General features: G+C 30.1%; 1 protein-coding gene across 50 annotated transcripts in view; it reads left to right on the plus strand.

Annotated features, from left to right (window-relative positions):
* Nucleotides 1-18,044, plus strand: part of LOC139485133 (probable phosphorylase b kinase regulatory subunit alpha) — a 68,786-nt gene that overhangs the window by 21,934 nt on the left and 28,808 nt on the right. For 19 of the 50 annotated variants that reach the window (XM_071269310.1, XM_071269316.1, XM_071269285.1 and 16 more), the window contains exons 11-17: nucleotides 297-392; nucleotides 1,272-1,379; nucleotides 2,979-3,057; nucleotides 3,571-3,705; nucleotides 6,007-6,116; nucleotides 11,064-11,208; nucleotides 17,513-17,588. In XM_071269310.1, the coding sequence (XP_071125411.1) occupies nucleotides 297-392; nucleotides 1,272-1,379; nucleotides 2,979-3,057; nucleotides 3,571-3,705; nucleotides 6,007-6,116; nucleotides 11,064-11,208; nucleotides 17,513-17,588 (749 nt within the window). Of the gene's footprint in view, nucleotides 1-296; nucleotides 393-1,271; nucleotides 1,380-2,978; nucleotides 3,058-3,570; nucleotides 3,706-6,006; nucleotides 6,117-6,570; nucleotides 6,716-7,437; nucleotides 7,583-11,063; nucleotides 11,209-13,598; nucleotides 13,744-17,512; nucleotides 17,589-18,044 lie in introns of all 50 variants that reach the window. The other 31 variants (XM_071269312.1, XM_071269324.1, XM_071269288.1 and 28 more) reach the window with 3 other exon arrangements.

An 18,044-nucleotide genomic window follows, 5' to 3' on the forward strand; every position in this document is an offset into this window, starting at 1 on the left:
TGTAAATTATAATACCGGTAACTAACATTATGATAAAAGATCTTTTTTGTTTTCAGTCCAGAAAATGAATGGCAATTGAGGGTTTTTTTTTGAATTTTTCTGGAAAAGGAAATTGTGCACCATTTGTGATGTCATTAAAAGAACACCATTATGAAGATTTTTTTTCAAAAAGACCCAATTTCTGTTTAATCATTGGATTATCTTTCATATTCATTTTATCTGTAAGCTAGAAATAGGAGCCATATCAAGACATTACTGAACCTAATCCTTTGAAAACATGTCATAACTGTTTACAGGTCCAGTTATATTCCAAGCTTATGGATACTGTGATCATTAAATCTGAAGAAGGCATTCCATATGTACCAGAAATGTATGTTGTACCAAATGAAAAGGTAAACATATAAGTTAATCAAACAGAGGTATGTTTTTATGCCCTACCTACGATAGTAGAGGGGCATTATGTTTTCTGGTCTGTACCTCCGTTCGTCTGTTTCGTTCGTTCTTTCATCTGTCCCGCTTCAGGTCAAAGTTTTTGGTCAAGGTAGTTTTTGATGAAGTTGAAATCCAATCAACTTGAAACTTAGTATACATGTTTCCTGTGATATGATCTTTCTAATTTTATTGCCAAATAAGAGATTTCCCCCCATTTTCACGGTCCACTGAACATAGAAAATGATAGTGAAGACATCCGTGTACTATGGACACATTTTTGTTTGTGATTGTTTCAATATTCTGCCTGCTTACATCCTAATTTCTTCATATGCTTAAATAACACAAGAGGAAAATAGCAGATGTGGTATGATTAACAATAAGACAACTCTTCACAAGAGACCAAATGACACAGACATTAACAACTTTCGGTAACCATACAGCCTTCAACAATGAGCAAATCCTATACCACATAGTCAGCTATAAAAGGCCCTGAAATGACAATGTTAAACAAGAGAACAAGAACACTAAGCTAATAAAATAAGCATATTTGACTTCCAATTTAAATGCCTAAATTGTCTGTTGAACTGTCATCGAAGAACAACCAATTCTAAGTGCTTTGCTATTGAAAACTATGTATATTTTATATTGTAAAACCTCAGAATATAGTTACCATATCTAACTAACACACCATATCTAACTAACACTTTAAATACCATGCTTTATTCTTATAGACATTATTTACCTTTTTTTGAAAAACTTTGCTTTTTGATAATTGCAAAATACATCAATTCTTAAGATAATAATAAATCTTAAAATACCTCAATATTTTTATGCTGCAGGTTGAACTAGAGAAGAAAAAGCCCCAAAGTCAAGAAAGACATGCCATTGGAAAACTACCACAATTATGGGGAGAATCTCTTTATATACTTGCTAAACTAATTACAGAGGTATGTATATTTTCACTCATTATATTAAGTTATATTTCTTCACCATAGTAGAGTAGCTCTGTCCACTCTTGTTAAATTAGTTTTATGATAATTACATGTATATTGTTATAACAAGAAATATGTCAGTTGTTGTTGACAGAGGATTTTAAAAGTGCCTGTCAATGTCACTATTTAAAAAACACTGCTCCCTTGATCAATTTCCCTTGTTAAACACACAATTTTCCCCATACAATATACCTGTCCTGTTTTTTGTACATAAAAAATTCAGCTAAATGACATACTGGACATGTATCAACTCCCATCATTCAACGAAAAAATGAATCAACGTTACAACAAACTAGACTGGAAAAACATCGTACGAACAGCTATTTCATCTCACTGGACAGTCAAACTAAAAGCAGATTGTGAAGAAAAATCAACATTCAAATTGCTATCAAAAAGAAACCTGAATATTGGACAAACTCACAACGTATGGGATACAATATCGAGCTCCGTCAAAGATGTTAGAAAAACAGCTACAAAAGTACACATGTTAACTGGAACATACATGTTTCAATCCTTAAAAGCAAAATTCAATCAAGCAAGGATAGATCCTACCTGCCCAATATGTAAGATTGAAGCTGAAGATCTTCAACACCTTCTAACAAGCTGCCCAGCGTATAGACACATTTGAAAATCTCACTTTCAACAGATAAAAGAATATATTGTTAGCAAAATTGGAAGTAGTGTATGGACAATCAATTTCAATAGCAAAATGGCTATCACGGAATTATTGATAGACTGTCAAAGCTTTGTTGAAAGGAATATTCTACTGAATGACAAAATGATACTAAGAACAATAGAAATGAAATCAAGGGACTACTGCCACCTAATCCACATGAAAAGAATGAACATTACTAATGCCTAGCTAGTGCGTGGAGTTAGGGGGTATATCTCTGTGTATGGTCAAGCCAGCCTCATATCTAAAAACTTAAAAGTAGTACGCCATACGAACATTATTAAACCAATCAAAATAATACTACTTACTATAACATCAAAGTCATGATTTCAGATTTTATAAATTTTCATCTTATAAGAACATTTAGTTACTTTATACTTACACTAAAGGAACATACTAATTATATTATATCTTGTCAGTTTAAAATTAACGTTAAGCCTAATTAAATAATATTACTCTACATCCAAATTAATCATGCTTATGATTAAATATTGCATTAAAAAGCACCTACTTAAAATTATGATTCCTAAGCCTTACGAACATGTAATTTATTTATGTCTCTTACCATTTTAACATTACATTACTTTAAAAGTCTCTATATTAATGCTTATAAATAAATTCACGACTTGTTGAACATACACTGGTTTTTCATGTTTGTATGGTGGAGGATACTGTTCATTCATATTTTTCAGAGGATTTATTGTGTGTTTTAATGTACAGATACTGTTAACATTTATCGGTCTCATCCAAGTGCTCCTAAACAGGAGGGAATTACGAAAGAAGAAGAAGAAGATGCCAAAACAAGTATTAAAATTGCTTTCCACCAAAATGTGACAAAATCCATGAATCAACCAGTATGTTTTAAATTTGTATTGTTTCAGGGTTTCCTATCCCCGGGAGAATTAGATCCATTGAACAGAAGACTGGTGTCTGAACCTAAACCTGATATTGTTGTACAAGGTTAGTGTATAATTAAATAAACATGAATTATTTTATAACTTTGTAATGTTGAAGATGTACTTGTTTTATCCAACATTATTAAGATTTCAGAATAGAAGAAATTGCTTTTTATCTACTTGTTTATTATGTATTAGTGTTGAATATGTATAATTCTGTATTATTAGAAGTCAGATCTTAGAGGATAACAATTCGGCAACTCTTTAAGATTGGTTGATATGAATATTGTAAGTTGGTCAAATCCATTGTTCAGGTTAAAATTTCTTCTTTTAATCTATTATTATGCCCCCAATGTAGGAAACAGGGTCATTAAGTGTACAAAATTTTGCAAGCAGATAAAATGGCTACAAAAATAAACTCAGTAAAATATATAAATCCACACTATACAAATTAGGACATGATGATAGCTTTACAAACATGAAATATACTTTAAGCTAAGCTGAATTATTTAATATTTTTTACAAGAACCCTTTTTTCCATGTTAATCTATTCATTTCCAGTCTTATTTGTTTTCAGTTGTAGTATTAGCAGAAGATAACTGGATGCAGGATAAGTTAGAGGAACATGGAATAAGTGTCCAGACAGTGGCACAGGTTAATCCCATACATGTCTATCCTGCTAGAGTCTTAACTCAAATCTACTCTTTACTAGGTATGTAGTTAATCCCATACATGTCTATCCTGCTAGAGTCTTAACTCAAATCTACTCTTTACTAGGTATGTAGTTAATCCCATACATGTCTATCCTGCTAGAGTCTTAACTCAAATCTACTCTTTACTAGGTATGTAGTTAATCCCATACAGTGTTCCAGCTAGGTTTTCAAAAGGGCAGGGTGCCAATCCTGAAAAAGGGCATTTAACGCGCGATATGATAATATGAAAAGGGCATATTTTAATAAAAGATGTTAATCAAACACTTGTGTTTATTCGTTGAATCACAGGTTATACAAGAACAACATCTTTAGCCCATATAGAACTCTATCTTTCTACTTTTAAGGCTGAAAAACTTGTCAAGCAGCTTGTCACACAAGTTTTTTTATCATTGCTTGGCACAGTTGAACTTTATATGCAGTATGTTTTGAAAGGAGATCTGTTTCATACTGTTTCTATGGTCTACCACATTTTACCAGTTTCACCTTTCTACCCCTGCTGTGCTTGATGGCAATACAGCACAAAACAGCTGTGCTCAGTAAATTCACAATTTTAGGATATAAAGCAACAGTGAAAAATAGTATCAAAAATAAAGAATACAGAAAAAGATGACCAAGGCACCCTACCAACACTGCTACTAAGACCCTCTTTAACTTTTCCCATAACTCAAAATAAATACCTAAACATATATATTCTTAAGCAAGAAGTATGGAGACACATTTTAGAATATGTAAATGGGTTACTCAATGCTAGGAAAAAAATCAGATTGAGTTATCTTTTCTTTATTCGGGTGTGCTCCTTCTTTGGAGGATTATAAACAGTACGTAAATATGATGTAAATATGATCACAATATGGTGGCCGATTTTGTTATTTTCGTATCAAAAATGGCAGTCAATGACAAATACGTCTGAATTTTCTGTTTATTTTACAGAAAACAAGTAAAACAATGTCTTCAACGAGTTTATAATGGTTTTCCAACTTTCTGTCATTACGTTTCTTCCATGAAACTACGGTAAACATCGCAAATTGTGCCCAAGTTGTTATATGCACATTTCTTCAAAGATAATTGCCGACTGACCGATTCTATTTGAACGAATTAATGTTGATGATCATTAATGACCCATCCGATAAACGGATTACCTATAACAACAGATTATGACACCAGTTGTAACCATTGATTAGTTTGGGGTGGTAAACAAAGTCATAATCTTTTCCCCAGGTAAAATTTAGTAATTAGCGTATCATATCAATACGCAAATTAATATATAATCGATCTTCTAAAAAGGCAGGGCGCCCTGGAAACTGTAAAAAGGGCACAGGGCGCCACTCGGAAAAGGGCGGGCGCCGCGCCCTCTGAAAACGGCCTAGCTGGAACACTGCCATACATGTCTATCCTGCTAGAGTCTTAACTCAAATCTACTCTTTACTAGGTATGTAGCTAATCCCATACATGTCTATCCTGCTAGAGTCTTAACTCAAATCTACTCTTTACTAGGTATGTAGTTAATCCCATACATGTCTATCCTGCTAGAGTCTTAACTCAAATCTACTCTTTACTAGGTATGTAGTTAATCCCATACATGTCTATCCTGCTAGAGTCTTAACTCAAATCTACTCTTTACTAGGTATGTAGTTAATCCCATACATGTCTATCCTGCTAGAGTCTTAACTCAAATCTACTCTTTACTAGGTATGTAGTTAATCCCATACATGTCTATCCTGCTAGAGTCTTAACTCAAATCTACTCTTTACTAGGTATGTAGTTTGAGCTTAGTAATGTTTACAAGTACAATTGGGTGTTCTTAACCTCAAAGATAACATTCAATCAAATTGAAGTCCCTGGTATAATGTATACAGATTTAACTTCACATATTTTATATTGTTTACATATGTCAATCTTAATTACAATGCTTAAGCAAACTTTAATACAAACAAAGCAAGCAATCAACCAAAGTCGTATTCTACAAGAATTAGGAAATTAGCTCTATGTTATAACTTCATGAGTCCTATTGATCTATTCTTTGCTATGTAGTAAGTGAGCAATTCTACCGATTATACATGTTTATCCTGAGAGATTTCTAAATCTGTAAACAGGTATTTTGTCAGCAGAGGACAAATTAACAGTATCCACCTCTTTTTGTTAAATAAAATACCAAATATGGAAGACACAGTTTAGAACACTGCAAAAAATGTTTGAACTCAGTATCTCATATTATATAAATTATCAAACTGAAAAAAAGTATAAATTAAATTCACTTTTGAATCAGTTAAAATTAAATTAATTTAAATCATCAATTGTAGGTAAAAATAAGAAGTTAGGATTAACTGGTAGACCTTCTAGTGAAGTTGGTCTGTTGGCTACAAGTAAATTATATGTGATGAATGAACAGATGTTAGCCTTTATACCACAGGTATGCTATTATATGATATTACTTACATTGGTTCAAACGTTATTACATAGAATTGATTAGAAAATTTGAGAGAAAAAAATACATATATTGAAACCAGAACCGGTAAAATAGATATTTGTGTCTATTTTATTGTCAATGTATAATTGTATTTCATCAGTGTTCTGTTGTCATAAGCTTGATAAAATCAAGATTTTCTCTCTAAATATAATTGAAAATAAAAAAGAATTTAGTTTTATTTTTATTTTCGAAATTAAAATTATAGTATGTAAAAGAAAAAATATTGTAAGGGACATTAATGTGTTTTATATATTTATATATTTTATTGATTAAACTCTGATATTCAATCTGTTCATGATATTTAACATGATAAGAATTTCAACCTTCACTTAACCTTGTAATTTACATTTGACAAAATGTTAATTGAAAGATATAAATAGATAATATTAATTTTCAGTTTGTTGATGAGACTCAGTTTTATCTTCCATGTGACATTGATTTGCGTTGTGACGCATTCAAGACAGACGTAGATATCTTATCTGTACACTGGAGAATGGTCGGAAGACCACTCTTTATTATGCCAGTATCTTCAAAATTGCTAGGTTTGAAACACCCACCAGTTACATTTGGATTTTCTATAATATATTTAAAGCATTTGAAGCTTGTTTTATTGCAGAGAATGCAAACTTATTATTTGATTGATGTATATATATACGTTTTTATTGCATTTTGTAGTGCATTGATCAGTCCCCTTGTTAAAATGTTTTTTGACGTATATATATTATCAATCTACCTACCTGAAATTCAGTGGTTGTCTTTGGTTCATGTTGTCATATTGGTTTTTCTTAAATTCGATTGTTATACATTTGTCTATTAGTTTTCTCTTTTGAACTGTTTCACATTTTTACATATCAGACCTTCAACAGCTGACTACAGGTTTCTTTTTTTGTTCATTTTAAAAGAATGTGACTTATAATTGCTTACTTCTAAGGTATTTATACTCTGTTGATAGTTATCTCATTGGCATCATACCACATCTTCTTATTTTTATTAAACTAGCTGAGTATATTAAATACCATTACCCACAGAATAAGTTAATTTCTCTATCATGTAATCCTGAAACTCCAGTATTTGTGACATTCTATATATATAGATTAAAACCAAAATGGAAAGATAGGTTCTGATTACTTGGTCTTAATGTATAATGTTCAGTCCAAATTTGTTTTGGGTATTTGAAGTTAATCAAATTAAAATTAGAAAATAAGAAAAGATTACTTATTAGTTGATATAACTTTGTTGAATAGTTTATACTTTTTGCTTTCAGACCATAGACTCTCATATGTTTTACCTTTCGCTAGATATGGATTATAAAGTATATGCTTTGAAAAATGAGTTGGATTATGTTTCTAATAATTGGAGAATGATTGGGAGACCTACAATTATCATTCCAGTTCTAGAAGAATCTTTAGGTGTGCTTCTAAAAATAGCAAATAAATTGCTTTTTATCAATGCTTTAATTTGGTTTTGTGCTTGTAATAAAATCTCAAAATTTCTGCAATTCACTCTTTAACAAAAAGGTAAAATTGGGTTTTACTATATAAATTTTCGATTTTATAGAATGTATTGTGAGCTTAGAAAGAACACTAAAAAGTTACTAAAATGGTTACTTAATAGTAGATTGAGATTTTTGCCGTTTGCAGATAATTCAATTTTCACCAAATAAGGAATTTGATTGAAAATGCTTGCAGTTAATGCAATATTATTTTCTTACACAGTGCACCTCACATATTGCTTTTTTGCTTTAAAATTGAGTTAAAAATCAAAGATTATATGCAACAAAATAATCAGTTACACTCAAGAGTATATCAACTATGCTTGCTAATGACACGCATTGTAGACAAGGCACATCAATGTTTTCCACTTTTCTGATTGTTAACTTAAATGTTTACTTTAAAACTTAGTGACAATGATGTATTTATCTTTGAAGGTCGTTTACCTTGAAACTGATTTATTAAAACTGAAAAAAGTTAGGTGTAAATTATTAAAGAAACAATGTATGAAACCATAAGATGAACTAAATCTAGTATTTTTAATCTACCAAACTTAAAAAAACACAAGGTGGTTAGAGATGATGGTGATAATGATTAATCTTGAGATTAGGGAAGTTAGACAGGATTGCTTTACTTAAAAATAATCACTGTAAGTGAATAAAAATTAGATTTAAAACTTAATTAAAGGTTCTGTCAGCATGTCATCAACAAAGTATTTCCATCATATGTCATCTCAATAACATGTAAAATATCATATTCTTCATTTAAATGAAAACAAACATCATTAAATATCTATAGGCTGCTCATCTTTTGTTTCTTGCATTTCCTTACCGAAACTGTTCTTAATGTAAAGACTTGATTTTTACTTCATTATATGTTTGTGGATAACTGCTGTTCAACCCATCCAAAAAATTAATCATAATATTTTTTTGATATCTCTTATTTTATGTACAATTTATTTTTCACCAATCAGCATGGACCCACTTGATTAACATTACACTAACATCACAAATCATGGATGAATCGTCATGAATGTAATGTATTATTCATCAAATAGAGCCATGTGTAACGTTTTTTTCACTGCATAGCTTGTATGTATGCATATTGCTAACATCCATATATCATTTGAACTCTGGTGGATAATTGTCTCATTGGAATTCTTCCACATCTCCTTATTTTATACTGTGTCACTGTATGCTTAAACATTTATATCTTTCTAACATAACTCACAATTTTTGTCTTCTCTTTTTGTATGATTTGGAGCAACCACTTCCATCTTTGCATGACTACTCATCACAGACCTGTATTCATCTGGCTGTATTCTGCATTAACATTGTACTTTCAAATTCTTACTGTTTCTGTTTTGAGATAACTTCACCATAATTCCAAAATTTATAATTTGTTGGTAGAATTCTTACCCAACGATACATGGCATTTACTGTTGATTCATTTGTATTTAATAGCAAACTTTATTTAAATTCAAAGTAAACTCTTGTAAAGTTAGGTTTAACAGCATGTTACGATATATTTTTCCACTGAATAAAAATCCTCAAAAAGTTTATCTTAAATGATATGTAAAGAATATTCATCAAGCGTAAAGTAATGCTGAGTTCACAAGTAATTCAAATTCGATTCGCATTAACTAATTCAAATTGCAATGCACGTCAAACTCTCTTTACTGTCTGAACGACATTAACTTTTAATTCCTATTAACAAAAACGTATTTCTAATGCGAATGGAATAATTTGAATTCAAATCAAATTCAAATTAAAAACGAAGAGTGTGTGAACGCCATTAACGATTTCTATTCAAATTCAATTCGAATTAAATGTGTGTGTGAACGTGGCATTAGATACAGCCTATACAAAAATGTGTACAATAGTTCAGTGAAAATTGCCATCATTCTAAACTCCAAAATTAACAAAGGATTTATCGAGAATTGAGATTCTTTGAAATAAGTAAAATGATATCAAAGATGTACATTTTGTGTCTTTTAATATTTCTGCAAATTTCATAACATTAGCTGGTGTTGGTTTTTCTTACTGATTTATAATAGTAAGGAGCTTTATGTATCCAAGTTTGTGCATCAGTCTGTCATCTCCAACCATTTGTTTGTCTGTTTGTTCTTCATGTATATGGCTTAACTTTTGGTTTAAGATAGTTTACCATGAACTTGTGGTTACATCAATTTGAAACTTTGTACAGGGGATGTGAACTTTTTGAAATTCATGCCTTATTGAGGTTTTGACAGAGAGTCTTCAGTTTACTAAACATGTACATGTGAACGTGTGAGAGGGTCATTGTGTACTATGGACACATACTCTTGTCTTTCCAAGGCTAACAGTGCTATAACGGTGCAATACATTTTTATTCACCAAAAGAGGGCCTATAGCATGCAAGCAATATAATACATTTTGTAATAAACAATAACATATATAATGTAAAGGAAATAGAGCATTGCCATGACGCGATAAATAACATTGAAAAAAATTCAGTTTATTTTTTTTATGCCAAATGTGATGATATCCAAAATTTCTGGGGAGAACACTGTGTGTATATTTCATTTTGTGTGTGATCATAAATCTACATAAAAAAGTGTGAATTAACAAATTTAATAGTTTCCTTTTTACTGCTTATATTTTCCATAATTTTTCATTATTTTCAGAATAAGTAGTTTTTTTAGAGAAAACAAAATCCATAAATTGCCACAGTCATGCTAGAAATGGATATCATGCCATTTTCAGATATGCATTCAGAGCAATGCAATTATTTTTATGCCCCACCTACAATAGTAGAGGGGCATTATGTTTTCTGGTCTGTGGGTCCGTTCGTCCTTCCACCTGTCCTTCCCTTCGTTCGTCCGGCTTCAGGTTAAAGTTTTTGGTCAGGTAGTTTTTGATGAAGTTGAAGTCCAATCAACTTGAAACTCAGTACACATGTGCCTATGCTATGATCTTTCCAATTTTAATGCAAAATTAGTGTTTTGACCCCAATTTCACGTTTCACTGAACATAGAAAATGATAGTGCAAATTTCAGGTTTAAGTTTTTGGTCAAGGTAGTTTTTGATGAACTTGAAGTTTAATCAACTTGAAACTTAGTATACATGTTTTCTGTGAAATGATCTTTCTAATTTAAATGCCAAATTAGAGTTTTTACCATAATTTCACGGTCCATTTAACACAGAAAATGATAGTGCGAGTGGGGCATCCGTGTACTATGGACACATTCTTGTTTTTATTTTATGCTGAATCAACAATGGTACAAAGTCTGAAAATTCCAAATTATTCCAGTTTAAACAAGCCGTCTGAAATATTAATTTTCAGACATACCTTGAATTATTTTTTTTCAAAGTTTATGTGAAAAGGTTTGAAAGGCAAATTGATTAAAATTTTATTTCAGTTTGTTGATCAGAGACAGTTTTATCTTTCCCTTGATATAAATCTGTTAGTAAACATGATTGAGACGGACGTGGAATACTTATCCAGGAACTGGCGAATGCTTGGCAGACCCACCGTTATAGTTGATCTATCTTCTGTATTTATAGGTCTGATTTAACCCATTTATATTAATTATATGTATTTATTAACCCTTACCTTCTATTTTCAAGCATTTTAGATATTTTGATAGAATATGTTGGAATAACATGGACATATCTGTGGTGGCTTTCCATTTTAAAATTTTAAAATGTATATTAAGAAAAATCTTAAGCTTAATGTTTTCTCATAGTCAATTTTAATTTTACAACATGCCACTAGTGAGATGATTTATACCTGATGAATCTAAAATGCATGAAAATTATGTATGTGTAGTTTATAGACTAATATTGTTACTATGCCACTGTGCCTTTTGATTTCTGTTGTTGCTTGATGCATTTTCATATCACTAAATGTAAGCATAAGCTTAGCAGATTATTCCATTATGCGTACAAATGTATTGTTGTTCCAGAAACTGACATCCAGGTAGAGGAACAAACATAAAATAATGATGTGATACAGTTTGCTGTTTCAGAATCTTCATTTTTGTTGTACAGACAATGAAGTTACCCATAATTCCTTGTACAGACAATGAAGTTATCCATAATTCCTTGTACAGACAATGAAGTTACCCATAATTCCTTGTACAGACAATGAAGTTACCCATAATTCCTTGTACAGACAATGAAGTTACCCATAATTCCTTGTACAGACAATGAAGTTACCCATAATTCCTTAGGTGGTAAACCAATAAATTCAAGATCATGTTTTGTATACTTTCAATAATATATCAAGCAGTTATCATAAGGGTTTGTTCGATTTGATGCTTTTGATCAAAGTAAAAAGTGAAAATGGATAATATTAATAAAATAAATTGTTTTTTTTAATACATTGCCAAAAATTGAAAAAGGTACATGAGCACAGTGCTGTATTCAAGCTATAGGCTGTGCACATTCCTGTATTTCATATACTGCTGTTGACATACAGTTGTGCAAATTCTCAGATTTTTCAAAAATTGTTCAATGAAAAAGGTTTTATTATGTGACTAGAGAAAAAACTAAATGATAGCCTTTTGAAATAAGATATTAGACAAAAGCTATTACAAAAACGCATTCTGAAATCTGAAAGAAGAATTAAATCAATGTTCTCGTGTTCTTTTTACATAAGACTATGATATATTCTTTAAAGAAAAAAAACCTGTTAGTTCTCCAATTAGAATAATGTAAGGCTTCTCAAATGATTTAAACAATAATCTATTTTCATAGCTTCTTTCTACTAACACTTGCTGTGCTTATCCAGCAACCTTTGTCCTATTGTAATTCTAATGACCACCTGTTAATAATCTCTCACAATACCTATTGTAAAATTTTAATGGACAAATTGCAATAACAGTTTTTCAAACTGGTCAGCCAAAGGTAGTACCATAGGACAAAGGTTACTGTATAAATATTGATGTTGGTCTTTATAAAATAACTTTGAACCTCAAGCTATAGTTAATTTCTTTTAAATTTGATTGCTCCGGAATGGTTGTAATGTGACATAACATAGAGACACATTAAATCAAGAATATCATCAAATGCAAATGTTTAATTAATATCATAAATGACTTTATAAATTTGAACTGCCTAGCTATTGTTCTTAGGCTTTTGCTTTCTATAGATTTTAAAGAAATTTACATTATTTCATGATGGAAATACATTTTGGTTCTAATATTTATTATCTATGAATCATATTTTTATAGTTAATCATTTTTGCAATAATTTATCAAGTTCTGAAAATAATTAGTTATATTTTTTTTTTTACTGAAACAAATTTAAAGTAGCTTATATATAAAAGTTACCAGTTTTGACATCGTAAAACTGTGTGTATTTCACTCTTTTTATTTAACATTTAATACTTTTTAATCCCCAAGTTCAAATAACTTTTTCATCCTCTAATTTCTGTTTTAGAATTCCTAATTTGCAATATTCATTACGTCTTGTATATCTATTTAACAATGGATTTTGTTCTCTTGGAGATTTAATTTATTAAACTCAGAGTCTTATATCACTTCCTAAAGTCTTTATACACATGGTATCATAATCTATTGATGATATGGCAAATTGTGCACAGAAATTCTTGAATATTTCTCATATGTCATATTTCTCATATGTGTCTCATATTAAGGGTTACTGTTTCTGATATGTACTCATTTAGCTCATATGACCTTTTTTGTAGAGTACTTTTTTTAGATTGACTCCTGTCCTCATTGTTAAATTTCTCAGTCTTTGTTTAGTTATCACAGAGATATCCAAAACAATGATTTTGCTCTAATGGAACTATTTCTTCATTTTGTTTTGTATGGTAGCAACCCAGCAAAACAGAACTAATTGACTCCATTATATGGCAGTCATGGCACACTGGAGTTTTCCATACCTTAATAATACAATTTCTACAAATTGAGAAATTTTCTATTTTGTAGTTTATGGACCAACAACAGTTTTACCTGTCTCTTGATTCAAAATTTATTGTGGACTTGATTAGAACAGAGGTTTCTTTTTTGAAATCTAGTTGGAAAGGTTTGGGACGGCCTACCATGACATTTATAGTGTCTCGCAATGTTTTAGGTAGGTTGTCAAAACTGTGGATTCATTTAATTTCATGGGAATGAGTTATTGCGGATTGATTTAACATTAAAATTTTGTGGATATTGGAATTCGTTGTTTTGACAAAGTCTACATAAAAGCTTTAGAAAGATAGTAATAAGTTGAACATATACAGTTTTGGTTCACTAATACCCAAAAAAATCCTCAAAAATGGTTTACCTCAAGAATACTGATGAATCCACAGAAAGTAAACAACATAATCAACATTCTTGTCAAACCAGAGTTCTCTATGTGCAAAATTTAATAGGTAGGTTTTTACTCAATTATTGTCCGTAAAATGTATATTCAAGTAAATCGCTTTCCTTCCTGTTGTCAAATAAGGTAGTTGTACATAAAAATTGAAATACACAGATACTTGGGTTGTTTTGTGTATACTGAGATGTGCTAAAGTATTTAGACACACAATATATTGCTTTATTGAAACATATCATGTTTGCTCAGTAAAGTTTAGAAAACCATTGGGAGACCAGTGTCCTCCAAATATAAGTCCTCAAGTGTTTTTCAAAGTTTTGTGCCTCATATTTTACCGCCTGACTATTTTTTCACACCTGTGTGATTGTATTGAAGAAAAACTGAATTTATTTAAGGTAAACTTTTCTAGCATTTTTTCATATGATGATATATCTATAGTTGAATTAAATGCATTATTTGATTTATAAGGAAAGGGTGTCAACTCAAACTGTGACTAGCTGGAGTTTAATAATTTTTAGCTTGTTTCTGAATGATTTTTTTTAACTTAAATAATACCCTAAGTAATTATTTAGTTTGCTAAAAATTGGAATTGAATTCATCCCAAAATAGTTTATTTTAAAACAAAAATATACTTTCATAAAAAAAATATGAATGATTAAAAAGGTTAGTAAAATGTATCTAACTACTATTTGTGAATCTCTGTACTTAGTGACTCTGGGTAACAAGAATGTATGGATTTCTTCTAACAAGATATAGGAAGATGTGGTGTGAGTGCCAATGAAAAAACTCTCCATCCAAATAACAATTTAAAAAAAGTAAACCATTATAGGTCAATGTACGGCCTTCAACACGGAGCCTTGGCTCACACAGAACAACAAGCTATAAATGGCCCCAAAATTACTAGTGTAAAACCATTCAAACAGGATAACCAATGTTTGAATTATAGTAGGTTTAGATAAATTTTACAATATGCATTTCTATATATAGTAGTCACATTTTACCATGTAAAGTAATATAAATATGTTTGTTACCTTGTTTGTTGTTGAATATTCAATATTGAGAGAAAATTGTCAATAACAGGGAGGGGGTAGGGTAAGAATTTTGATTGATTTTTTTCAAAATCCAAGCTATTTTTCCTAAAATTTGATTCGTGTTGAAAAGAACAAAACTTTTAACAAATGTCTTAATTCTTTAAAAATATAAAATGAAATTAACTTGGTGCCATCTTGGAATGTGTTGTTTATTTGACAATGTTATTTCATAATGGCTAACCAACTTGTTATGGCGTCCATAAAATTTCAAAGGAATGATTTCAACTTCACCATTTTGAACTCTTAGTTTAATAGCTACCTTGTGAGCAGCAACCCTGTACAAAGTGAAACTGAGGAATTTCCTGAAATGAATTCAAAATTGACAATTTTGGCTTTTTTTTTTACTCTAACATATATTTGTACTTGAGTAAACTAGAGATCACAAACATTATAAGATAGAATTCAACATTTTTAGCCTTGGTGGGATTCCTATAAAATTATTGAAAACAGTTACAATATAGGTTTTTTTCAACTTTACAATAGAACAGTCTTTAGTGCCATGACAAAACAAATCCTATATTTTCATCATGATTTAATTAATATGCATTGTATCCAGGTATCTATTGAAAATTTAAGCTATCTTAGAATTGTTGGAATCAACAAGGAATATCCCTTTTAAGGAATTTAATAACTGTAGATCAAATTTAGTTTTACAATGAGTATATAAATCAGAAAAGAATTCAGAATCAAAATGGGGGAATGTGTCAAAGAGACAACAACCTGACCAAAGAAAAAAGCAGCTGAAGGCCACCAATGGGTCTCCAACTCTGAGAGAAAATCTCTCACCAGGAGACAGTGGTCTTTAGAAGTTTATTTAACACTTTGAGTTTATTCATCCTTACGTTTTACCTAACATTAGCTCAATTGTATTATTAAGAAGTTTGCAATGATGGAACTTCAGTGATAACTTATTAGAAATATTGCAAACTGTAGTTACTCATTGGTGAAAATTAAAAAAGTAAATGCTTCAAGGATTACTCTGCACATGGTTAAGCAAAGTAAGGATTATTTATGACAAATTGAGAAGGTATTAGCTAGAGAATTTTTGATTAGCAGGAAAGTGACTAATAATAATAAGAGGAAATGAAACATATGTGTATATTGTTGAATGAACAAGAATTGTTTAAATAAATCATTAATTTTGGAAAATGATGCTAGGAATAAATGCTTTTTTTGTCGCACCACTTTTTGCTATTTTAATATTCTGCCAAAAATATCAAACAATTGTAACCGCAAATGTACTTGCTGACTTGCTGATTAATGATTTTATTATTTTATATGGAAGAGAATAACCTACTTGTTTTTGCATGGTGCATGGTGAATGTCAAGCTTATTTTTTATCCAGTAGTGCTTTGTGTCAGCATCTCTTATCTAGCATTTGATTTTCCTGTTAAAATATTCAAATTGAGGACTGAGCTGATATTTATTTTTCATTTACTTAATGATCTTATAAACATGCATGAATTATATTTAGTAATGTAGTTATGTATCTTTAAAATCTAAATTTAAGTTTATCATAGGTTGTATTCTGTATAAATTGTATACACACATGTATTCTCAGTTAATATATATCAAATAGCAATATAGCTATAAACTACAAAGAAAACATTTGCAATTTAAAAAAACAGTATACTCTCTTTTATATTTTAACAGGAAACTTACAAATTTGTTTTTTTCATGAAGATGTGAAGATCAATATTTAAAAGAGGAAATTTTAATTAAGAAATGTGCAAGCTGAATATTTTTATTTCAAAGTCGGATTTAAAACATTTCATTTAATATTAATAAACACATTTACATTTTAACTTTCATTACAAAGAAATAGAACCTGTTATAATAAGAAAAAACTATTACTTATACTACAGATGAGTATTGCAATGCGAAATACATTAATTCGAAACTAGTGCATTGGAGCTATTTTAATTATTTAAGGAATGACTGTAATATTTTTTCTGTTTATGAAGAAATAATATTAAAAATTTGGTGCACACTGTATGACGCGTGTAGTGGGTTATTTAACAGTGTGCACCACATTTTTTATGTTATTTTGAATAGACAGAAAAAATATTACAGTCATTTCTTATAATTTAATTCTAAATTCCATTTTAAACCGTAGAAAACCATGAAAAAACGTTGATGACGTCACAGTCACATGACTAAATTATGTGTATGGGCGCACAAAATAACGTCAGCCAATCAGAAGACATGTAACATCCAAAATTAAATTATGTTTAAATGAATAGAAAATGTATTTTTGTTAAAATTAGAAAGATACAACAATATGGAAATCTAAAAAAAATAATTTATCAAACCATTTAATTTTGTGACAAAACAGTAAATGAAATTTAAACTATTATTAATTATAATAAGGCAGAAGCATTTTTCTTATGCACTTTGACAGGTTTGGTTTTAGACACACAATTATAACTGTTATCTGTGGATTTCAGATTCCAGCCAGAACCTACCAACTGCCTTAGTGGCTACAATAAAGAAATTACAGAGTGGTTATATAGCTGGAACAAGGTATTTGTTCACTATATATGAGGGTCCAGAGGGGGTTTGCATTTCTCTATTCATTAATTGTTAGGCTCAATTTTTCTTCATATTTTTTTTGGCCTTTTATGGTCTTTTTTTGACAAATATTCCCTTTTCTGTAAATCCCATCCAGTTCATTATACATGTTTATGATATATTCTGTTTTGAAATTAATTTTCATTTTATCATACTTGATAATTCTTTGATATAAGGAAAAATATTAAATAAAGACAGTGTTTCGGTTAATAGATACAAAGAAACTAAGCTAATATTTTATATGATGAACTTGCTAACGAGGATTTATCTCTTGCATCAGTAGACTGCCTTAAGTAAGGTGGTTTGAGACAAATAAAGATGTACAAATGTAAAACTACATATCTCTAATTCTTGTTAAGCTCCATGAATGTTCAGTCAGGATCTATATTGTCAAGTTGTATTATTATG

Source organism: Mytilus edulis, chromosome 8 (genome assembly GCF_963676685.1).
Source record: "Mytilus edulis chromosome 8, xbMytEdul2.2, whole genome shotgun sequence".
NCBI lineage: Eukaryota > Metazoa > Mollusca > Bivalvia > Mytilida > Mytilidae > Mytilus > Mytilus edulis.